The sequence below is a fragment of the Rhineura floridana genome, chromosome 14 (genome assembly GCF_030035675.1).
Source record: "Rhineura floridana isolate rRhiFlo1 chromosome 14, rRhiFlo1.hap2, whole genome shotgun sequence".
NCBI classification, from domain to species: Eukaryota; Metazoa; Chordata; class Lepidosauria; order Squamata; family Rhineuridae; genus Rhineura; species Rhineura floridana.
Genome location: NC_084493.1, coordinates 37122741 through 37147543, shown reverse-complemented (window position 1 = coordinate 37147543; position 24803 = coordinate 37122741). Strand labels below are relative to the sequence as shown.

Below are 24803 nucleotides of genomic sequence, written 5' to 3'. Positions count from 1 at the left end.
GATTTTCTTCTATCCTCAGCAGGGAGATATAGGAGGGATTTTGGTCTAAAGTTTCTTCCCTTGAGGATCCAAACATGTTTAGAAGCCTTCATTGCAGAGAACTGGCAACAGTGTCTTATCTGCCATTTCTCTACCACCTTGCACCTTAAGATTGGGAAAGGGGGTAAATTGGGAGCTATGAGGATTGATAGAAGAGCCCCTCTGCTCTAGGACTTTATGAGGATTCTCAGAAAAACATGTTTTCCCACGTCTGCTCCAGAGACTTGACAAGACCAACCCTAAAAGTGTGCTGCCCCTTTTTCTTCCTGCTTAACAGCAACCTGCCTTTCTCTCCTTCTCCGCAGCCTTACGACAGCTTGCCTACCTCACAGACTTGTTTCTTTCAACTGAGGCTCCCACCCTATTCCAGTCAGCTAATCATGGCCGAGCGTTTGCGCTATGCAATCAACAATTGCAGGTCTATAGATATGGACAATTACATGCTGTCCAGAAATGTGGACAATGCTGAGGGCTCAGACACAGATTATTAATGCTGTGGACAAAAACCATCTTCCTTTTTCACAGGCGGTGCCCATGTCAGATTTCAATGTTGACACCATTTTATGGTAACAGTAGACGTTTTAGGAACATAAACAGTTGCCACCTTTTTAGTTACTGTAAATGTAACAAAAGTTAGATGTGTTTATTTTTTGTGACTGTAAACAAAAAAAAAAGGCAGAAAGTGAGATCAGGAAGGGGTTTCCTTCCCCAGCCCACCCCATTTTTGTTCACTTTTGATAAGTTTGCATGGAGCCTTTCTGGTGCATTTTTGTTGGGAATGGTACATTTGTAAGCCCTTCCAGTGAACATGAAGAGTTGTACATTGTGTATAATTGTTCATTAGAAAGGACAGTTTTACATGAATATCATATATTTATTTTTGTTTTAATTTGAAATGCCTGTGCAGGGTTCCTTATGCAGAGAAAATAAAGCAAATTCAAGAACTGAATTGTGGTTTTGTCAGTATTTGAAATGGTGCCGAGCCAAAATTGTGGTTTGTGATTTCAAGTCTTTTAAAAAGTCTTCCACTTATTCTTCTTCCTAATTCTTGAGATGAGACTGCCAAAAGAAACCATGGCGGTGTGGACTATAGCTTATAAAATAACATAAAATAGTGCAGGCATATCAGCGAAAAATGTAGTGGCAGGCACAACTGACTTCAAAAGAGAAAACTGCCTTTTCCCCCTTAGGCAGAATGCAATTTTGTACTTCTTTTGTTATAATCCCTACAAAAATAGTAATCGTTAACTTGAGAGTCTCCTTGAAAGAATGGAAATATGAAAAAGTAGAGCAGTCACTATCAGGTAATGCCAGTACAGGCTTTGCACTCAATGTGATTTAAGAGCTTACAAGGGCTTAAACGCTACCATACACAGTTTCCTTTGGTAGTTTTTGAGGTATTGTGATGATAAATTTAATTAGTTGAGACGTCAGTAAATACACTAACAGTGATTGGAAACCAGCGTCCCTCTCGCTCACATCAGCCCTAGCCCGGCAGGCCAATGGGCTGAGAAAAGCATGGTGTCAAACAGTTGTTTCCCATCCCCAACTTGAAGTTCAAAATTAGCTAAATATAGAAACACAAAGGGAAAAAATGTCACAGCACTAGTGGATTCTTTATCTCATTCAGTAACCTTTGTTTATATGCACTTTAAAAAAAACCCCTCATTTTATGAAAATGAGCATTTCATGTTCCTAAACTATCAGGGACTGTTTGAAGTAGAACAAATTCCGCTGCCTCTCCCAATTTTCCAGCCATCTGTGAGCCATTGCTACTTCCGAGTACTCAAGCTGCCAGGGTTGCAAGAGATTGGCTTCACCATCCTCTCATTTTGCATTTGTTTCTATATAGACGCATGCATAGACACTATGTACCACACCCCAGCATCTTCTCTCTTGGCTTAGTGCCACAACAGTTTCTTGAATGCTTGCTCCCCTGCCCAGGTGTTGCCTGGCTTTCTGTCTGGGATCATGTGTGCACTTCTCTCCGCTTTTAGCGTTATTGATGGACGCTTTCTCCGGATTTGTTGCAAACCAGCCTGAGTTATATTCCTGCAGAAGTCCACATGCAGCGTTTGTAAAGAGTCAGCCCCATAGAGGATTACAGCTTCCAAAGTCCGGTCAGTTATCTGGACACAGTTTTCAAGTTGGAGAGTTTTGAGAGAGGAGCAGCTCTTCAGAAGCAACATGATAGAATCATCTGTCACATGGCCACATCCAGTCAGCAACAAAGAAAGCAAGTTTGGGCACCTGAAAGGAGGTGTGCTATGGATTAGCAAAGATGTGAAAGCCAAGTCCAGAGTCCTAAAGACCAGCTCTGCGGTGGCTTGTTCTTCCCATACCCCCAGCCCACATGAAGCAGGAGACCCAGACTACACAGTACTTCAAATCATTGCCTACAAAGGCAGCCCAGTACACATACAAAAAAAAATGTGTTTGCTCCTAGACAGCAAGAGGTGCCAAGTTTTCACACACACACACTCTGCTTGTTCACAGTCCAGTGGCCAATGTGAGTACAGCAGTTATGGTCATTCTGCATGAACAGTGTCAATTTGTGTACGTAACATCTTTTTTCTTTGCTTAATGGTGAAGCCTTCCTAAGACTGTAAGGCTGAGTAGTGGCCTCTATGCAGCTGTTATGTCTGTATCCTGCCTCCATTGTCAGGAAGCTGCAGAAGGGCTTCAGCCCTTGTTGGCCACTGAGAAAAATCAGGGTGTTAATATCAGATGGACCTTCAGGCTGAATCAGGAGGGTCACCTCCTCTAACTGCTGACCTTGCACTGTTTTCCTTCCCTTTTTCTGGTTCTTGCCATAACTTTCCTGTAATGTTTAACCCCTAATTCTATCACATTTAAGCTAGTTAGAGGAATTATCATCTTGGTAAAAGTTCTAGAGAGTTGGCAGCTGCTGTCAAAACAACAGACTGCTGTTAGAGATTAACGTTTATTATAGCACAAGCTTTGTGGAGAAGTGGAGGGAACGTGCGGCCCTACATATGTTCCTGAACTACAGCTCCTGTGTTAGGTACCCCTGAACTAGAATCCACTTAGTAGATGCTTGAAGCATTCTCTTGTGTTACAGGTGTGTATTGCACATACACATTCACACACAGTTTGGAAGGGAGGAGGTTGTAAAAAGTAAAGTCAGAGGGAAATACAATGCAGAAAAATGCAGTGACAGTTACATTAACAGTAACTATGGAAAAATTATTAGGGCATAAGCTATTACATTCACAGTGGCCATTCAGAAAAGAGTAGTTACTGTTTAAGGTGCGACAGGACTTTATCATTATCTGGGGAGAGCTTCTTTGCTATACCTCTCAGATTAGCTTTGTATCCAACCCTGTCCCCAAAGTTCAGCGTATTAAAATATCACTCAGAAACAGAGAGCTAGACTACACCCATCAGAAATAATATTGTCCATCATACTAAATAATGCTTTCATAATGAATGTTCAGTGAGATGGAGGGGGGTGACCTTTCAACTTCTCACTGCAACTATGAATTTCTTTGTACCTTTTCATCTTAACTCTCCTCGGGCTATCAATGAAATGGGGGAGGGGGAGGATAAAACCGTTTGGGCGTTTGTGTTCTCCAGCTAAAGCCATTTTAAAAATGGTTGGAATAGCAGCTGTGGCGCATGCTGTTCGAAATTCCACAACATTAAAAGAAGAGCACAGAGGTTGCTGTTTTAGAAAGCTGGTAGACTTGAATTTTCACTTTAAAAGATGTTGAAATAATCCTATGGGAAGGAAATAGGGCTGAGAAGAGGAGGAACTCTTTCAGAAGTCTGGTGCTGCACTGTCTGTTACAGCGATTCAAGGTGGACATGTAAACAATATGATCTGGAGAGCATTAGAATCACAGAGAAACCAACAGTCCATACTTGCACTCAAGTTGCAGCCTATGTGACTCCCCTATATTATATAACCTGCCCATTCAATGAAGTATTTTACAGCGCAAGGACTCACCTGTTGCAAACCTGGCATAAGAAGTTATCGACTGTGTGTTCATGGGTGCTGCAGATGTTCCTTTGCAAGGTGCTTTTCCTCCAGTCTTCAATGTTGCACACCTTGACTTGGCTGGAATGCCAACTGATGGTGAGGTAGCGCAAGGCTGGTCCCAGGACAAAGTTACTCTTGGTCAGTTCTGCAAGAGAATGAAAGTGCAGCAGAGGCCACAGCGAGGGGTCCTGAAAGACCCTAAGCAACTTATGACATGTCTGGGCTAAACTCTTCCTGCTGTTTTTATCCAGAAAGGAGAAAATGTGCAGAAGGCATTCCCAATTCATCTGTGTTATATGCATGGCCCTTGTGTGTCTGTACAAAGAAAGCAACAGGACAGGAGGCCTGACCTGCTTCCAAGTCACTCCTGGTCTCTTGCACAAATATGGTGTGGAATGGAAGTTATTTTTGGCTACCAGCTGGCAAAAGGCGTTTCCAAAAAGGGCAAGGATCAAGGGAAGGCTGACTGCAGCCTGTTTCTTTTCCCTGTGGAATAGCTAGGGCAGGAGCAAAATAGGCCTTAGTTTAATAAAATCTTGCCTTAAAAGGATTTATTTGCCTCCAAGACTATTAATGATGTTTAGGAGATGGTTTCAGATTGTTTAGAGCACTTCCGAACCCACCCATTTGCAAGGGAACTGAAGCTTTCACCCATCACATGACACAAAGGGTCTAAAGGTAGTTCCCATCCTACAGGGGCAGCAGTTGAATTTTGAGAGTGGCTGTGTACAAAGGGGGGGGGGAAGAATCAAAGATTCATTCACTATATAAATCCACAGAGATTTGCAGTAGATGCTATTAGATTCTTGCCTCCAAAGCCCTGCGCAGTACTGGAGCTTGCTGGAGAAGTCCTAATAGCTGGATGCAGACAGATAATCTGCTTACAGCTAGCAGCTCTCCGACTTTGGGGTGGTTACTGGCAAAAGGGGCGGGGAGTTCTTTCTTTCCCAGCACTAGTCACAACCATTCTCCTCACCCTAGAAACGACAGCAAAGTAAGAGCAGAGGAAAATCCTGGCTCCAGAGAGTGCTTCTACTCCTGCCTCCTTCCCTAGCTGGCTGGTGTCAGAGGAAGTCTAAATGCCAGAGTCTTCACCCTTGAGGGGGCAAGTTCAGAGCACCTGCTCTGGCTCACAAGGCACACCAAGGGCAGACAGACCCAGCATCTGAGGAGAACAGAACACTCCGGTACATCCTAGAGAGAGGAGAAGGCAGAGGCACTGCTCTCAATGTACCCTCTCCATCATTATTTCCTCCAAAGAGCTCAAGGTGGCATAAATGGTTCTTGCCCTCCCTATTTTACCCTCACCAGAAGCCTGAGAGGTAGTTTAGACCAGAAGACTAAGATGGGCCCAAGGCCACCCAGTGAGCTTCATGGCTGAATGGGGATTTGAACCCAGATCTCTGTCCAGCACCCTAATCACCACACCATACTCTGCCTGGGAGGGTGGTCAGTTCAGTGCCTTCTTGTGAGTAAGGAGAGCACCACCAACACAATTAGGTGTGGCTGAATACAGGGGAAGTCTCTTCTTCCCTCTAAAAAGGAACGGAACCAAAGTGGAGGCACAGCAGGAAGAAAACGGCAGGAAGCCTTCCATCGCTCTGCAAAGCTCCCTCCCCCAGCTTTTCTGCCGGTGGAACAAGGAGCAGCCATTGACTGACAGGGCTTCTGTTCTAGGGGAAGGCTTCACGCAGCTGTTCCAAATGGTCTCCGCAGGGGAAACACACACTCAACAGCTGCCTAGAGAAATAATGCAGCCTTCATATGAGGTCCATAAGGGGGGGGGATAGTAGCCTGCAAGAAGAATTCATTAGCTAGCCCTATCCCTGCATATGAATTCTGTCTGAAGCACAACACTCTGCACTGCTATACTTGCACAGGGGTTCCCCACTTGCTTTCTTGGAGCTTTCCCAGGAAATTCTGGCAAGGCTGACTTGCCCCAGGCAGCCTGATGTATGGCTTTGAGAAATCCAACCTAACATACAAAGTTGGTTGCTTAAAGGTCTCTTCTAGAAGCAATTAGGAGCATTTATTGCCCAGGAAAACTGATCCTCACACAAGGAGCACAGAGAGAAAAGACTTTAATGGCAAATCTTTCAGAGAAATATATTTTATGAAGGAATCTGAATCATGGCCAAGTCACCCTCCAAGATGCTCAGTGGTCCTCACTGAGGCTTACCCATCCCAGCTATGGCACTAGCGCCCCAAGGGCCCTGGCACTGACACAGAGACCAGGCGGGGTTCAAGATGCAGATCACCACTCCAGAGAGAGAGCCAAGTGAAGAAAAGCACCATATGGCCACCTCTAGCCAGAGACAAGTGCCCAAAAGTTTGCCTTTGCTAGTGGATCTCGAAACTGCTTAATCCTCTTCCACCGATATAGAGTTTCCTAAGCAGTTCACCTTTGGGGTGGCACCATTTGGGGCTACTACAAGTAGCAGACAGGCTTCATCTCACAGGAACCCCCAGGCGGGGGGGGGGGGGGAGAGAAGAGGGCATTGTTTGTTTTTCTCAACTATCCTTTTTTGAGGGGAGGGGGAGGAAGCAGCCTTTAATTGAGCAAGTGTTGATAACTAGTGTGAATGAAGCATCTACAGTGCTTACCGACCTCACCGCCTGCGTATTTCTGATCGTAACCGTCACTGGCTGGCAGTGCTACACCTGGCCAATGATTTGGCAGAAATGAAAAAAAGTCCCCTCGCCCTCCCATTTAGATACAGGCTATGTCATACAAGGGTAAAAACTGAATACTAGTCCAGGTGCAGTACACACTCTGACTGCTTCATATCTATCACTTTGACATCACTCACTGAGTAGAATCCAGTGGATAAGCAAATCACCAGGAAGAGAAATAACTTGTGTTGCCACAACTTCCTGATTAAATTGTACATTTGGGTTTGCAGGGGTGGGCAGAGCTAACTTAGGAAAAGCCTTCTTTGTCCAGACCAACGTGCCTGTGCTACCACACAGCCAGCTTCAAAAACAGGAACAAAGCAAGCTCATTGCATTTCAGCTGCCACATTCCAAAAAGGAAGACTACCAAGCCACTGGGGAGGAAGAGGAGAAAGTGGAACCAGGCCCAGCTATTTAACGTGGCTGCTTTTTAAGTTATCAAGAAAGGCACATTTACATCACTTTCTGAAGTCCTTAATTCCAATGGGAGCTGGTGCTGAGGGAAGACTAATGCTTCCCCTCTGCCACCTCACTTGAACAGCTTCTAATTCAGGATAACAGCTCTAGATAGGTTGATCATAACTCTACCATAGACCATTCTAGCATGTGTATTTTGAAGGTGACATTGTTGAGGTTCACAGTTCCATCTTGCTTCAACAACCTGATTCTCTTCTCTATTCTGAAAGAGGAACACTGGAGCTACCATAGCTGCCCTTTTAAAAACAGCACCACAAAACAGCACTATAATTTCCTACTGGGTGTGTGAAAAAGCAAGTAAGTATGTATACATCTTATGGGCACAATCAGAGGGGGCCAGCCTCTCTCTCCTCAAAACAGCCAGAGTTGCAAGACATCACCCTTCTGTACAAACCTCTGTTCATATGAGCTAGTTAGATAGCACAAAAATCCCTACTGAGGCTGTGCTTCTTACAACTGTAAACCCAATTTGCAGCAAGAAACAGTGAGATGCAGAGTAAAAAAAATTCAGAGCCCAGAATTGCAACGCTCCAACAGCAATTGTTAATAGTAGCCAAGATAGTATACTCATCCTCCAAACCTACACCACAGTTGTTTCTTACAGTCTCTTTCTACTTTTGCAATCACCCAGGCCTGCTGCTTGCATGCTACAGGGATGGCATTTGTAGACACTTCCATTCTACTTCCAAGGCATCACAAGGCAAAAGTTGCAGGATAGTGTTAAGGGAATGATTCTACACACTACTGATCTTAGCAGAAAGACTAGCAAACCCTGGATTTTCTCAGATTTTTTGGTAGCTAAAAAGAACAGTAATTTCCCCTATCGTTTAAAGGAAAAACAAACATTTTGAAACAGTTCCCATTACAAACTATGCAGCCAGTTATTAAAAGTCCAGGTAATATGGAAAGAAAGCAGCCTCCATAGGCAAGAACAGCAGCAATTACATGGTCTGCTGACTCCCTTCAAAACAAAACAAAAACAAAAAAAACAGGCAGCCAAAAATCTGTCCACATGTAAAGTATTTGGTACAAGTCCTTGATCTTAAGAGGAAGAAGCCTCACGTAGTAACTGAAAAAGCTACCAGAGACTATTTCATAATTGGGTATACAAATGTGCTTATTACAAGGATTCAAGTTTCTTTGATGTAAATGCGCCTTTAGAAAGCAAACTCCAACACTGATAGACAAAAGTCAAACAACTAGAGTAGCTCTTGAAACTATATATAAAAACCGAGTTAAAGCAGCAAATCCATTTTTTTCTGGTGTAACTAACAAAAGTTAGCTTGTGTCCATTTTTTAACAAATCAAATGCTACTACTGACAAGTAAAACCAGAACCCACAAGAAAAAATTTGAAAAGTGCACAATGAAATCAAGAGTCTTGGATCAAGTATCTGTGGAGGATTGGAAATGTTTTGTCCGTTAGACTTGATATGCAAAGGGTGAGAAAAGGTATTAAAGTTTATCAGGCGTGGATTTGGCCTGCCGCTCTACATAGAAGAGGATGTAGGCCTTGGCTTTCCCCACCGTCTCCTCGTCAGTCAGCGTCACTGTGCTGTCATTGAAATGGAACCATCGGCCTTCATGAGCTGCGTAGGCTGTATAATGTCCAGAGCCAACCCTGATAATATAAAGAAACAGAACATGAGAGAATACACTCACTGCTTTCTGTTTTTAAAAAATTCAAGGGGAAGCTAGCCACATAACAACTTCCTGAAAGCAATTTTCCCTCAAAATACTTGCCAAGCCACAACTGCCTTTTCTTTTAACAGATATATACAATGTACACCTTGATGAGAAGCATTTCTGTAATGCCTCCTAAAATTCAGAAATCTTAGGTGTTTAGCCATTGAGCTTAACCATCCAGTGAGAGAGATAAATGCAGCCTGTTGATGGAGGAGGATATCTCCTCCCACTTACTCTTGAGGGGGGTTCATACAAATTGGGCAAGTCTGAAGTGTTCATTAGGAAAAGCGCCCCCCCCAAAAGCCCAGGTTCCAGTTCTGCCTGCTTAAGAGGCAGGGTACCCAATGGACTGCTCTTTACTGTCTTGTTTTTTGACTGGAAAACTAGCAATGGGAATTAGCGTTCCTTTGTTTACACAGCATCATCACTGGTGGTAGTACCCACTGACAGGGAAGCAAAGGGTTTCAATGAGCAGAGGCCATTCCATGGGCCCTTGTCTATTTCCATGGTCCTTCTCCCACCGAGATTTCAATGCTGATGGAGAGGAAAAGGTCAGTCTCAACAATATACAGTATAACAAAATGCCACGCCTTTATACCACTTTTCAGGAAGAGTCAGAGGTCTAGCGGCTCTCCCCCTACCCCTTCTGCTAGATATACAGGACAAGGGCCAGATGACCAGCCAGTTCACTGGGGTGCCTTCTAGAGTGGCATGAAATCGGTCTTCTGAAGGGGAGGGGGCTCGATTATTGAAGTCCCACAGTGTACATAGGTTCTGCCTCTGTAAGATGTTTCAGAGGGGTTTCCTGCCCTCCCATCGAAAGGAAGGATGGTGCACAATAGTGAGGTGGGGACAGTCTACACTGCTAACATTTCCAAACTATCAGTGTGGACTTTAGGAATTGATTATTTATACTACCCAGTTGTTTACGTTAAAGGGATACTGAAGGAGTCACCAAGGACAGTGTGCCCAGCTAGGTCTCCGCCCTCATTTGCACCCAGGGTTATGTTGAGTCATCTCTTCGGACTGCTGCCAGTTGCTCAAGCTAAAAAGAACTGTAGCACAATTGGAGTAGTGGGAATCCCAACCTCCATTGACAGATTTCATGTATAAAGGATTAGTAGCTGATCTAACGTGTTCATTTTTCAGCACAAAGTTATTAACATTTTTCTGCTGTTTTTCAGGCAGCTGACCTAAAACAAAGATGGGGAAAACTTGAAATAAAAAACCCCACAACAGTCTACCCAGCGCCATGATTGTAAGCAACACTATCCTGCCCAAAAGAGATAAATTAAGCTTGGACCAGGAAGTAATGTTTTCCCACATTTTCTTGAAGACAGGGATAATTTAATAGAAACAGTTTATCTAAAATTTTAGGTATATGAACTTCACCTAGATAATGAATGGAGCTGGGACTAACACTGATTCCTGACAACTGACAAATCACAAGCAGCGTGTGAAAACCAACATTGAGAAAAAGAGAGTTAGACTTATTATAATTTATTTTGTAGCCAGCAAGAAGGCCAAATTGGTGAGAGCATCCATGATTTTTGGGAATCTATGCTGATTTAGAGAGTCCAGTCTAGTCAGTCACACTATACAATATAAAGCCAGCTGGTGGTCACTATTTCAAGGTCTTGGAACTGAAGATCCCAACCTACACTTAATTAGCTGTATGTTATTTATTTTGACTCTGAAATATAGGGGCATTTTTCTTCTAGACACCCCCTTTTTAGGCCCAAATGTTTTGAGCCCTTTTGAAAAAGCACAGGATCAACAGTTCCTCTAATAATGAAGCCTGCTTCTCAGCTAGATGACTGAACTTGTGAAAAAAATCAAACGTGACCAGCTGCCTCTAGTCTAAGAATTAAATAATTTCCAGCCACTATATTTTCACTTAAGGAACTTGAATGAGGTTCTAAAATTTCAGATAACAATTCAGACAATATTTTCAGACAAAACTATGCACCTCTTGATTTTTTAAGCTTAAAAGAGAATTAAAGAGTTTTGAAGGTATGAAAAGCAAACAAGGTTACTCTGTATTCACAATAGATTCATAATAGATTAAGAACACATCAAAAGCAACATCTTGTCACATTTCCTTTAAATCACTTGACGTGTATTTTCCAAAAGAATACAAACAGAAATTCTTGAAGTGCATTAGCAAGTCTCGCTGGTCACCACTTTCAAATTAGAAAATGCTTAAACCCAAGGATGGTCATTCATCCATTTTCAATTAATGTCAGGTTCACAGTGGAGTGATGTGGGGTTCAGAACAGAGAAGCCTCTGAATGGTCAACTTGGAAAGATGAAAGAGCCTCCAGGGTCCAATCAAGGTCCTTGTCATACTCACCCTGAACCATGATGCACAACCACAGCCGCAAGGTCATACAGGCAACTGTCTGGACCACTATTTTCAGGCTGCAATTTGGAGGACAGGAAGAGACAAAAAAAGACGAGGAATTGAAAATTCTCCACCATATATAAACAATGAACTAGAAAGACTGGAAAATTTGTTTGATTGTATCACTCATAAATGAATCTTGTATTTGCCAGGTATGTTGATTGTAATGTTGTTTACATGTTCTTTAACGTTAAGATTTAAAAACTTAATAAAAATACTTTGAGGGGGAAAATTCTCCACCATAAAACTAAGCCCAATAACAAGCTACTCCACATGACAGTTAACTATACCTCTAGCAAGTAACACTTCATGTCTAGGCCTCTCAGGGGAAACTCCACATACGTGTCCACTTTGTTCCTCAGATAAGCTGTCCAGTGGAAGCGTTTCAAATGTAAGCATAGCACCTATGGCATTAAAGGAGACACATAAGCCAAAGGTCACGGCACAAATTCCTTCATGGATAAGTACTTTAGGGAGAGATCTGTCACCTCTTTTGGATGTCAAGAACATGGGAATATATTGCAGAAAGGTAGCTATTGCCTTTATTAGATTTATACTATACCTTGTGATGCTACAAGAACTTTCAAGACTGCTTAGGTAAGACAGTAAGTTTAAGATCCCGCCCGCCCGCCTGCCCAAGCACTTCAGAAGGGAAGAGACTTATGGCTCCGATCCTTCCCTGCAGGTGTGGTGGACAGATTAAGATGGTCCACCCCTGGAGACTAATGGAATCCACTGGATTCCTGATTGCCCTGGGGGAGGTCCCAGTGGATAGAGCAGGTGACCCTGTTGAAGCCCTTGTCACGCTATGGAACAGCGAGGCACGTCGGGCTCTTGACACAATTGCCCCGAGCGCCCTCTCCGGCATTGTGGGACCAAGTCTGCACCTTGACACACCAGTGAACGAAGGGCAATGAAACAGGCTGGACAATGGCTAGAGCGCAAGTGGCGAAAGACACACTGTGAGACTGATCGGGCACGAGTAAAACATCATAACCATGCCTACTGCGTGGCGGTGAGGGCAGCGAAGAAGACCCACTTCTCTGCCTCCATCGCATCCTCAAGTAGCCATCCAGTGGAGCTTTTCCATATTGTCAGGGGTCTGTTGACATCGTCCAGGAAATGAAGTTTTAGACCCTTCAGAGGCCCACTGTGAATTGTTTGCAAGGCACTTTGAGGGTAAAGTTACTTGCCTCCGTAGCAGTCTTGATGCCCCATCCACATCTACTGTAGTCCCCAATGAGGTGTCCAGTGCAACGTCTGCTGCAACTTCTTGGGAATGGTTTCAGCTGATGCAGCCTGATGACGTGGAGGTGATTGTGACACTATGGCCAGCAACATGTCCTCTTGACCCTTGCCCTTCTTGGCTTATTAAAGCTTGCTGAGGGGGTCTGACCGAGTAGATCCAGGGTGTGGTAAACGCATCATTGCAGGAGGGACTGGTTCCAGCTGCCTTGAAAGAGGCAGTGATCCGACCACTCCTGAAAAAGGCCACCCTGGACCCATTGGTCTGTGACAATTACCGACCGGTCGCAAATACCCCCTTTTTAGGGAAGGTGATTGAGAGGGTTGTGGCGCAGCAATTGCAAGTACTCTTGGATGAAACAAATTATCTTGACCCATCCCAGTCCGGGTTCAGGCCTGGTTATGGGACTGAATCGGCCTTGGTTGCCCTGATGGATGACCTTTTATCAGGAAAAGGACAGGGGGAGTGCAACCCTGTTATTCTTACTTGATCTCTCAGGAGCTTTTGATACCATTGACTATGGTATCCTTCTGAGCCGACTTGGTGAGATGGGTATTGGAGGCACTGTTGTAAAGTGGTTCCGATCCTATCTCCAGGGTCACTTTCAGAGAATAGCATTGGGTGACTGTCTTTCGGCCCCCTGGCAGTTGTGCTGTGGGGTGCCACAGAATACCATCTTGTCCCCCATGCTGTTTAACATCTATATGAAGCCTTTGGGAGCAGTCATCAGGAGATTTGGGGCAAAGTGTTAGCAGTATGCCGACAATACCCAGCTCTATTTCTCTGTAACATCTGAATCAGGAGAGGCCATGCAAGCCCTGGACTGCTGCCTGGACTCGGTGGTGGGCTGGATGAGGGCCAATAAACTGAGTCTGAATCCTAGCAAGACGGAGACACTGTGGGTTGGTGGTTCCCAAGTATGGATTATTGGTCAGTTGCCTGCTTTGGATGAGGTCATACTCTCTCTGAAAGAGCAGGTCTGCAGTCTGGGGATGCTCCTGGATCCATCTTTGTTGCTAGAGGCCCAGGTGACCTCCATGGCTAGGAGTGCCTTGTACCAGCTTTGGCTGGTAAGACAGCTGCGGCTGTTTCTGGATCGGGGTAGCCTGACCACTGTTGTCCACGCACTGGTAACCTCCAGGCTGGATTACTGTAATGCACTTTATGTGGGGCTGCCCTTGGGGTTGGTCCGGAAGCTGCAGCTGGTGAAAAATGTGGCGGCGAGACTGCTCACTAGGGCAGGGTATCACCAACATGTCACCCCGCTGCTGAAAGAATTGCACTGGCTGCCCATTTGCTACCAGGCCAAGTTCAAGGTTCTAGTTTTGGTGTACAAAGCCCTATACAGCTCGGGACCAGGATACCTGAAAGACTGCCTTACCCCTTATATACCCAGTCGATCACTACGCTCTGCAGGTGAGGGCCTCCTGCAGATACTATCTTATCAGGAGGTTTGTTCTGCACAATATAGGGAATGGACCTTTAGTGTGGCAGCACCTACTCTGTGGAATTCTCTCCCTTTGAATATTAGGCAGGCGCCATCTCTGCTATCTTTTCGGCACCTTTTGAAGACTTTCCTCTTTCAACAAGCCTTTTAAGTTGAGACCTATCCCAGTCTGCATCTGTGTTAGAATTGCTTGCTCATATTTTTTTTAATAATGTTTTTAACCCTTTTTTTAAAGATGTTTTTAAAGCTTGTTTTAAAAATGTTTTTAACGTTGTTGTGTTTTAATGTATTTTAAGGTCTTTTTTATGATGTTTTAAAGTGTTTTTAGAGCTTCTGTTTGCTGCCCTGGGCTCCTGCTGGGAGGAAGGGCAGGATATAAATCAAATAATAAATAAATAAAATAAAAGCCAAGCAGGGAGAAGAAGGAGCTAATTTTGTGACTTGACAACTCTTAACTTCCAACCATGGAATGACTTTATCTGGGATCTCTTCAATCACATTGCTTTTAGGAAGGACACTGAAGTAATATACTAAAACTGGGCCACTGTTTCCCATGCTCTTTACTAATTCTCTCTGTTAGAAGCAGTAACAATGAAAGAATCTATGGTAGAGCATTGGTTATTTTTTGGCTTGTGACCTAAACATTTCTTTATTCCAATTAAAACCCATCTTTTTCTAAAATCCTTCCTTTAGACCTCTAATCCCTTGCATCCTAATTTTTAAATTATTTATCCTGATTACATCCATTCTGTCGTTAGTGTTATTATCAGGTTAAGTCCCTTCGCTCAACTCCCTAAACCCAGTTGCACAGGTGTGGCTAATGGGAGTTGTACTCGAAAACATCTGGAAGGCACCTGGGATACACCACATTTTACAACTTTCAACTCCTAGCTCTCACCTTTGGTAGTTTCTGAATCCAGAATTTCTTTGTGGACTTCTGCTTCTTTTTACATTTGTGGCACATGTAGAGTTCTGTTTCATCAAGTTCTTCCAGGTCTGTAAAACTGCGGAGACAATCTAGAACAATTTAATTGAGATGGTTAAGGTCACTTCCCCCACCAATTATCTAATTAAAAATACTGATTAAAGTGACATATACAACTTGCAAGTTTAAAAAAAACTTACCCCGTAATGTACACATTGGCCCATTTTCTTGGTTCTTACAACGTTTATTTCGGAACTGACTTGGAATATCTAGCGAAAGGTCTAAAAAACCACGTATATTAGTTCAAGGTTAGTTTTTAACATCAAAAATAGAAGAGCTGCTTATGAAACTTTTCAAGATACATGGTTTACCTAGGAATGGGTCGAACTTTCTGGATTCAGTCCCACATATCAAGCAGTTGACTTCATTCTGAAGAATGCCTCCAAAGATGGCGGTGACAACTGTAGATGTCCCGTTTCTAGAGAAAACATTTCAAGAAGGGTGAGCATCACAAAGCACCACCTTTAATTAGCACAAAATATCTCTAGCCATGCTGTAATCATTGCTCTGATTCAGCATGAGCAGAAGAGGGCTAATGTGCTCATGCCCTATATTTTCAAGGCTTCCCCACAGGCATATGATTAGCCACTGTGAGAAAAAGATGCCGCACCAGATAAACGTGCAGTCTGATACAGCTTGAGCTCTTTTTAGGAACCAAGGGTGGCAGGAAACGATCAGGTATGAAGTCCTCATACTTCAAAGCTGATTGTTCCCTTCACTTACCAATAGGAGACAGACATATTGCTAAAGCATGGAAGCACCGCTCCAGTAGGTGATAAGGGTATTTCCATTTCATTGGCTCCCTTCCACTTCATCTAGCACCACACGTTGCACAAGAGTTCCAAGGGACATACACACTCCAATGTCTCTCCTCCCCACCACCACATCTTCTGGCATACAAAGGGGAACGAGTGATAATATGACATGATGCAGAAAAATGTCCCCACAGTTGTGAAGGAAGAAAAAAGTTGGGAAGAGTGGGTAACGGATGTCAGGCTAACCTCCACCAGCTTCTGCTTCTCCCATCAATGAAGTACATCAGTTGGGGTGGGAAAGAATTCTCCAGTGAGGATGGCATGCCAGTAGCTAAACATCTGTCTTTGGCATTATCATGGGTTGTCCAAAGACTATACAATTTGCATCTCTTCTAATTTGGACATTATGGTTTGAGAGAACTGGATTTTGGGGGGCAATTCATAGGCTCTGATACTGCATCAAAACAGATAGCATGGAACAAGCTTGCAGAATGGATTAAAAACCTCTCTCCTTACATGCAGCATCTACTGGCACCAGAAAGACCAGAATTCTCTTGCAAGATGACTGAGCAGGAAACACCACTGAATCCTCCTTGGAGTTCCAAGTGCAGATGGTCCAAAAGGTAACGCATGAATTCATGGGCATCTTGCTGCTGGTACCCCCTTAACATAAACACATCAGTGAATATACAGACTGCTTACTTACACTGGTGCATAATTCACATTACATGGCATGGGTTGTAGTTACTCAAGCAATTTCATTTACACTGGATTCACTTAAAAACCAGCACAGGTGGGATGAACAGTTGATTTACTGAGCCTAATTCAGTCTTCATCATTCACTGTCCAATACAAACACCTCTCTAATGTGCTAACTCAGCTTTTCAAACTGTGGGGCAGCACCATGGGCACAATTTGGGTGTGTGTGTTGGAATCACTAGGTTATATTCAACTACGTCCTACTTAGAGTAGACCCACTCAAATGACTGAATCCAAGTTAGTCATGTCTATTACCTTTAATCAGCCTACTCTGGGTAGGATTAACTGCAACCATGATTTAATTTTATTGTATATTGCTTTATACTTAAAAAAAAGTCAAAGTGATCACTCTTGCCATTGTGGCTGTGCAGTTCTACAACCAAACCTCACCAGAAAACCAGGAAACTTTCCTACAATGACTCAAATGCCAAGCTCATTTGTAGCTGGAAGGGGTCCAGCAGTACCACAATCACTACAAAAATGTTTTGAAATACAGGCATACCCCGCTTTAACGTTCGCAATGGGACCGGAGAGTATACTTTAAGTGAAAATCTACTTTAAGTGAAGCAATTGTCTTCACTTGTACTGCACGCAATCACCACTAGATGGCAGCAGTGTCATGCCAATAAAATGTACGTTATTGCGAAGTGCGTGAACGTTAAGCGGGGTATGGGGACGTATGGAGCATGTATGTTATAGCGAGGCAACATTAAGTTAAGCAACGTTAAGTGGGGTATGCCTGTATGTTAATTTCGTAAGACTGTGAAGGAGATGGGAATTTGTACCTGTGGTGCAGTTTACTTTATTTAAATGCTTCATTTTCAAGAGAGAGGATTGGGCATTTATGAAAAAGATGCTATATAGACAATGCTGTGAGAGCCAGTGTGGTGTAACAGTTAAGATGTTGGACTAGGACCTGGGAGACCAGGGTCAAATCCCCACACAGCCATGAAGCTTACTGGGTGACCTTTGAGCCAGTCACTGCCTCTCAGCCTCAGAGGAAGGCAATGGTAAACCACCTCTGAATACCGCTTACCATGAAAACCCTACTCATAGGGTTGCCATAAGTCAGGATCGATTTGAAGGCCATTTCCATTTCCATAGACAATTCTAACAAGAGCAAGTTTCAGGCACTGAAAATGTTCTGTAATATGAACTTACATTGTAGTTCTATAATACTGGAATATATTTGAAAAATTAAACCAGTCACACACTGAAGGTGAGGAGTTCTTGCTCCCTGCCACAACTGTTGCTCTGGGAATGCACACATTTCATGCACCTCCTGCCTGTCCCTTCAACAACAGCAGCCATGTTTCCTCATGAAAGTGCAAATGCTGCCAAGTGTGCCCATGAGCATTAATGTAAGGAAACATGGCAGCCAGCTTTATACCGCCAGTCACCAGAATGAACAAAGAAAGGACCTACAGGAAGAAACAGAAGGACTGGTTCAGTGTGGGCCTGCTATGGACCTATAGGTTGCCCCACTGAGAAACAGGAAAACAAAAAATCATCAATTTGATGCTATACCTACCATAAACTTGGACATTTGCTGTGACATCTATCTGCCTATAACAGCAGTATCCTTGCTAATACAGAAATACCTGGAATGCTGTTTTAGGATACTGCTGTGATCATGCATGAAAATTCAGGCTTAGTTTTCAGCAAAGTATCTAGTGCATCCATCCAATTCCAGAGAATGTTTGCTTCAGGGGAAAATGATAGTACTTACGCAGTCAAAACAGTATACTGATGCAAAAGAGGGAGGTATAAGCAGATTTGGGGGAACCCTGAGGTTTGAAAAAGTACAAAAAATCTGGGAGGGAAAGCCCATAACAGCCCAGTGAGGGCTGAGCATGTTCAGTGGCCATGGGATGCTGATTATTTATTTATTTATTTATTTATATCTGTATCCCATCCTTCCTCCAAGGAGCTCAGGGTGGTGTACATGGTTCTCCTCCCTCTCCTCATTTTATCCCTGCAACAAACCTGTGAGGTAGGTTAGGCTGAGAGACTGTGACTGGCCCAAGGTCATCCAGCGAGCATCATGCCTGAGTGGAGATTTGAACCCTGGTCTCCCAGGCCCCAGTCCAACACACTCACCGCTATACGACTTGGCTCTCAGTGGGGGACTATTGGGGGGGGAGAGAAGACACAGAGAACTAGATGGGAGGAGAAATGAAACTGAGAGGCTGGACAAGGAGGAAGCAACATAGATAAATATGTGCAGACAGAAGCCTCTCATTGGGCTTGCCCACACTGGGCTTTAAAGTGAGTTGGAGGCTGCTTGAGTCCAAATTTGCTGGGCCTCATCCACAAGCTGTTGCCCTCTAGTCTAGCAGCACCCATATCACTTTTTTAAAAGTGGATTCCGATTTCCCACCTCCTGGGAAAATCCAAAAAGAAAAAAAATTAAAACACCAATCTGCTCTTCCTAGTTCCTGTCACACTCCTGTAGTTTGCTTCCCCTCACCTAATTCCATGCTCCTCCCCATCCATGCCCCCCACTCCTCCTCCGGCTTCTCTGTGGTGTGCATGTCCTTCCACCCACTGTCATGTTAACTTCTGGTGGCTGTCAGGAGCATCATGTACCCCACTTTCCGTTCTCTAAATCCCTCTCCACACAGACTCCTTGCTGAATGGTTTGGCTGTTTTGCACTGCAGGGCAAAGTGCTGAAAGCAGATTGCTCGCAAGATTTCTAACCCTCCTCTTCAGTCTCTTGGTGGTAGTTTTTTGTTTTAAAAACTGGACTGCAATGGGACTTCATTAGCCACGCACAGGCATGAATGTCAACAGGCCCTTGTTGTCAAGAGAGGACTGGTACCTGCCTTCTTTATTTCCTCACACTTGGGAGGGTTCCACGAACAGCTCTTGTGTGGACCATCAGCTTGTTTTGCAGTCAGTTTACTTTGGGGCTTCTCCCCCTCCCTCCACTATTTTGGGTAAAGGGGTGGGTGGGGCTTTTCCCCCTTTGTTTTTGGTGCAGGCATGAGTTCAGTTCCAACGGGCGGGAGGGATTTCAGTAATAGGAAGGTGGGGCAAAGGAAGAAAGGGCCAATCACGTTGGCCCTCGGAATACCCACACAAGATTTGGGACTCTTAGGTTTGTGAAACTGTGGATTGAACTTGGGATCTTGCCCATTCTCTGGATAGACCATTTCCTGGTTCACACTGACAAGCTGTTTTTAAATGTCCCCAGGGGGACAAGAACACACTGCCCACAAAAATCAATGGAGAACACGAAGATTTTAATGTAGTGATTTGGCTTTACAACCAAAGCCAAATAAATATTAATTTTAATTTATTTAATTTAATTTATTTATTATTTTATTTATATCCCGCCCTTCCTCCCAGCAGGAGCCCAGGGCAGCAAACAGAAATGATAAAAATATTTATTTTTATTTATTTAATTTAATTTATATACCGCCCTAAGCCCGAAGGCTCTCTGGGCGGTGTACAAAAAGATAAAAAAACAAGCAATGTATAAATACAATAAATACAATAAATCAAGAAAACAAAACAAACAAACAATAAAAGAACCAAACAACATCCAAAATACAAATAATGATGAAAATGCTATTAAAACACACTTTAAAATGCCTGGGAGTATAAAAAGGTTTTCACCTGGCGCCAAAAAGATAGTAGCGTCGGCACCAGGCGCACCTCATCGGGGAGGCTGTTCCACAGTTCGGGGGCCACCACAGAAATGGCCCTGGTTCTAGTCACCACCCTCCCAGCTTCTCAATGGGATGGCACTCGGAGGAGGGCCTTAGATGTTGAGCGCAGTGTCCGGGTAGGTTCATATCGGGAGAGGCGGTCCACCAGGTATTGCGGTCCCATGCCGTGTAGGGCTTTATAGGTCAAAACCAGCACTTTGAATCTAGCCCGGAAACAAATAGGAAGCCAGTGCAGACGGGCCAGAACAGGTGTTATATGAGCGGACCTTCTGGTCCGCGTCAGCAATCTGGCCGCTGCATTCTGGACTAGTTGTAGTTTCCGAACAGTCTTCAAGGGCAGCCCAACGTAGAGCGCATTGCAGTAGTCCAGTCTAGAAGTTACCAGAGCATGAACAACTGAGGCGAGGTCGTCACTGTCCAGATAGGGACGTAGCTGGGCTACCAGGCGAAGATGGTAGAAAGCATTCCGTGCCACCGAGGCCACCTGGGCCTCAAGTGACAAGGAAGGATCAAAAAGAACCCCCAAGCTACGCACCTGTTCCTTCAAGGGGAGTGTAACCCCATCAAGAACAGGATGAACATCCTCCATCTGGGCAGAGAAGGCACTCACCAACAGCGTCTCGGTCTTGTCTGGATTGAGTTTCAGTCTGTTAGCTCCCATCCAGTCCATTATCGCGGCCAGACAGCGGTTTAGCACGTTAACAGCCTCACCTGAAGAGGATGAAAAGGAGAAATAGAGCTGCGTGTCATCAGCGTACTGATGGCAACACACCCCAAAACTCCTGATGACCGCACCCAGCGGCTTCATGTAGATGTTGAAAAGCATGGGGGACAGTACCGATCCCTGCGGGACTCCACAATGGAGAGTCCAGGGCATCGAGCAATGTTCCCCAAGCACTACCTTCTGGTGGCAACCCACCAAGTAGGAGCGGAGCCACTGCCAAGCAGTACCCCCAACCCCCAACTCCCAACTCCGTGAGTCTTCCCAGAAGGATACCATGGTCGATAGTATCAAAAGCAGCTGAGAGATCAAGGAGAATCAACAGAGTTACACTCCCCCTGTCCCTCTCCCGACAAAGGTCATCATACAGGGCGACCAAGGCTGTTTCGGTGCCAAAACCGGGCCTGAAACCGGATTGAAATGGATCAAGATAATCAGTGTCATCCAAGAGCCCCTGGAGCTGGCCGGCAACCACCCGTTCTAGCACCTTGCCCAGGAACGGAACATTCGCCACAGGTCTATAGTTGTTCAGGTTATCTGGGTCCAAAGAAGGTTTCTTCAGGAGCGGTCTCACAACCGCCTCTTTCAGGCAGTCAGGGACCACTCCCTCTCTCAGAGAGGCGTTTATTATCTCCTTGGCCCAGCCAGCGGTTCTGGTCCTGCCAGCTTTCACCAGCCAAGAGGGGCAAGGGTCCAGCACAGATGTGGTCGCCCGCACCAGTCCAAGGATCTTGTCAACATCCTCAAGCTGTACAGACTGAAACTCATCCAATAAACAAGGACAAGACCGTGTTCTGGATGCTTCATTAGATCCCACTGCCATAATATTGGAGTCTAAGTCCTGGCGAATGCATGCGATCTTATCCTGGAAGTGCCTCGCGAACTCATCACAGCAGGCTACAGATGAATCTATAATGTCCCGAGGGCCAGAATGTAAAAGCCCTCGAACGATTTTAAAGAGCTCCGCCGGGCGGGAGTGAGATGCCTTAATTGTGGCAGCAAAATATCTCTTTTTTGCTGCCCTCACTGCTACTACATACCGCTTAGAAGAGGCACTCACCAAGGCATAATTGCATTCGTCAGGAGTTCGCCTCCATCTGCACTCAAGCCTCCTCCTCTCTTGCTTCATCACTCTCAGCTCCACGGTATACCATGGGGCTGTATGAGCTCTACATAGGAGGGGGCGCATGGGAGCGATCGTGTCAACCGCCCGGGTCATCTCCGTATTCCACAATCCAACCAGGGCTTCGACAGGAGCGCCAGTCTTCTTAGTCAGGAAATCCCCCAGAGCCCTTTGGAAACCCTCAGGATCCATTAGTCTCCGGGGGCGGACCAATTTAATAGGTCCCCCACCCTTGCAGAGGGAAAGGGTCGCCGTGAGCCTAAACTTCAGCAAGCGGTGATCTGTCCATGACAATGGGGTAGATAAAAAAACCCCAACCACCAGATCACCATCTCCATGTCCAGTAGCGAAGATCAAATCAAGAGTATGTCCCGACACATGCGTTGGGCCAGTAACAACCTGAGACAGCCCCATGGTTGTCATGGAGGCCATGAAGTCCTGAGCCGCCCCAGATAAAGCAGTCTTGGCATGGATGTTGAAGTCCCCCAGTACCAATAGTCTAGGGGACCGCAGCAATACCTCCGAGACTACCTCTGTCAGCTCAGTTAGGGAATTTGTTGGGCAGCAGGGTGGGCGGTACACCAACAAAATTCCCAGTCTGTCTCTCTGGCCCAGCACAAGGTGGAGACACTCCAAACCAGTCGTCACCTGGACAGGGTGCTTGGTGAGTGAGAAAGAACTCCTATAGACCACAGCAACCCCACCTCCCCGTCCTTCGGTTCTACCATGATGCTGAACCGTATACCCAGGTGGGCAAAGCTGGGAAAGAGCAACTCCTCCTGTATCACCCACCCAGGTCTCAGTTATGCACGCCAGGTCGGCCGCCTCCTCCACAATTAAATCATGAACAAGGGAGATCTTATGGTGAACCGACCTGGCGTTTAACAACAGCACATGGAGATCCGAAGGCTGACTGATAGGACAACCAGCAGTCCTGGGGATGTGAGGAGAACCGGAACAAGTCACAGACACTACTTGTCTGGGACGAGTGCCCCTTATCTGGCACGTTCTCCTCACAACGCCGTACCTCCCATTACCCGTCACTACGCTAATTGGGGGCCCCGAAAGTCTCCCCGGTCGATGTATAATACTCTCTCCCAGGCACATATTAAAACTAATAAAACACACAATACACACTCACCAAATCACAGTCACCCACACAATGCACATTCACACCAATACACACTAAAATTCACACAGACACACACACACTGAATCAATCACGCACTACAATAAACATACATATAAAACAATCAAACAATATTAAGTTAACTACAAAACTTCCAAATAAAAACTCACATACATCACAACTCAATCATTCACACATAATACACATGCAACCATATTAGTTGCCTCCAGGTGGCAGCAATGAGGCAAGATGTTACAATCTCAGAAGCTAAGCTATAGTAGCAACAGAGCCGCACTTAAACACTTTAAAACATCATAAAAACAGACCTTAAAATACATTAAAACAAAACGTTAAAAACATTTTTTTTAAAATCTTTTAAAAAATATTTAAAAAAAGATTTTTAGATTATGCTGCTCAATATATTTTGTTTTAATATTTTGATTCTGGAGTTTTAATGGCCTCAAGCTTTTTTGTTTTTTTGTATTCTAGTCTAATGATTTTATAGTTTTTATACTTTGTAAACCATTCTGAAGGTTTTTTTAAAAAATATTAAGCTGTCTATAAATTGGTTATACAAATAAGCCAACCAACACACCGTATTCGGTCTGAAATTTGTAACAAAGCAAAGCTTTGAAATAATGCCAGTGTCTACAGTGCAGCGCAAGATTTTATATAATTTATTTCCTGGCAAGAAAGTATTTTATTTCTGCTATTAAGTGCACATAATTATTTTGAATCTTTTAACATTTCTAATTAAGACAATCTTGCTAAGGATTCCTGTTTTCTTCTCAGTTTTTCAGACTGGGAAGTGAGGCTTCTGAGGACCACCCAATGAACACATGGACAACCTGGGTCCACTCAATGGCTTCAAAAACAAGAAAAACTGCAACCTCAAATGAAATCAGCAGAGTGTGCCAAATTAAGCCACTTGAAGAAGTTTTGTCCATATTGCTCATATTTTCTCAACAGGGAATTACTTGTGAAGTCTCCAAGAGGCAAAGGGCCTTCTGTTGGCCTAACGCAAGGCTGGTTCAAGAAATGATGACTTGCCCGTGTGAAGGATATGGAAGGGGGAGGAGATGGAATCAGATATAAGTCTACAAGCAAGGCTCTTATAATCATCTGACCTTGCTTCAGACGCAGAACTCTTCAGTGCAGCCACCTGCTTAAATCAGCATAGAGCTGGAGCAACAGCAACACTCTTTCACAGAGTAATAGCTGTGTTAGTCCACTTCAGCAAACACGAAGGGTCTTGTGACACCTTAAAGGGTGCAGAAACCTTTCCAGCCCAAGAGCTGCATTCCCTTCTGAGAAACCTTCTGGAAGGGGTGGGGGGCAGAGGCACAAGCGGGTGGAACAATGACTGTAATTTCTTCCCTCCCTCTTACACCCATGGGTGTATATATACCTGCAACGTTCCACCCTGGGTAACATTTCTTCCATCTGATGAAGTGGACTCTAGTGCTGTGATATACCTGTTAGTCTGTCAAGTAGAAGAAGACTCTGCTGCTGTTTTACACTCTATGGGAGACTGTTCAGCCAGCAGACGTTTTAGCACAGTCTACCTAAATAAGCAAAGCTCCGTCATCACAAGAACTGCCAATACTTTTATTTTGTTGCGAGTTGTGTAGAGAGAATTTCAGGCCACATGTCCCCACAACTGGCATCAGGCCATGCCTTGC

The 24803-nt window shown here is 44.5% G+C and overlaps 3 protein-coding genes across 13 annotated transcripts in view; 1 reads left to right on the top strand and 2 right to left on the bottom strand.

Annotated features, from left to right (window-relative positions):
* The window catches only part of HERC1 (HECT and RLD domain containing E3 ubiquitin protein ligase family member 1), a 167787-nt gene extending 166804 nt beyond the window's left edge, over nt 1-983 (top strand). For all 7 annotated transcript variants that reach the window (XM_061594925.1, XM_061594923.1, XM_061594922.1 and 4 more), the window contains exon 78: nt 345-983. In XM_061594925.1, coding sequence (XP_061450909.1) covers nt 345-530 — 186 coding nt within the window. In that variant the 3' untranslated portion in view covers nt 531-983. The remainder of the gene's footprint in view (nt 1-344) is intronic.
* Nucleotides 855-6035, bottom strand: FBXL22 (F-box and leucine rich repeat protein 22). Its single transcript, XM_061594936.1, has 2 exons — nt 4010-6035; nt 855-2289 (listed from the first exon to the last, which is right to left on the bottom strand). Exons 1-2 carry the CDS (start codon nt 4342-4344, stop codon nt 1941-1943), a joined length of 684 nt encoding a protein of 227 aa, XP_061450920.1. The 5' UTR covers nt 4345-6035; the 3' UTR covers nt 855-1940.
* A 2160-nt stretch (nt 6036-8195) lies between these two features.
* The window catches only part of USP3 (ubiquitin specific peptidase 3), a 160338-nt gene continuing 143730 nt past the window's right edge, over nt 8196-24803 (bottom strand). For all 5 annotated transcript variants that reach the window (XM_061594930.1, XM_061594932.1, XM_061594931.1 and 2 more), the window contains 7 exons: nt 16231-16377; nt 15271-15377; nt 15100-15180; nt 14873-14991; nt 11572-11685; nt 11231-11298; nt 8196-8812 (listed from right to left, as the gene is read on the bottom strand). In XM_061594930.1, coding sequence (XP_061450914.1) covers nt 8647-8812; nt 11231-11298; nt 11572-11685; nt 14873-14991; nt 15100-15180; nt 15271-15377; nt 16231-16377 — 802 coding nt within the window. In that variant the 3' untranslated portion in view covers nt 8196-8646. The remainder of the gene's footprint in view (nt 8813-11230; nt 11299-11571; nt 11686-14872; nt 14992-15099; nt 15181-15270; nt 15378-16230; nt 16378-24803) is intronic.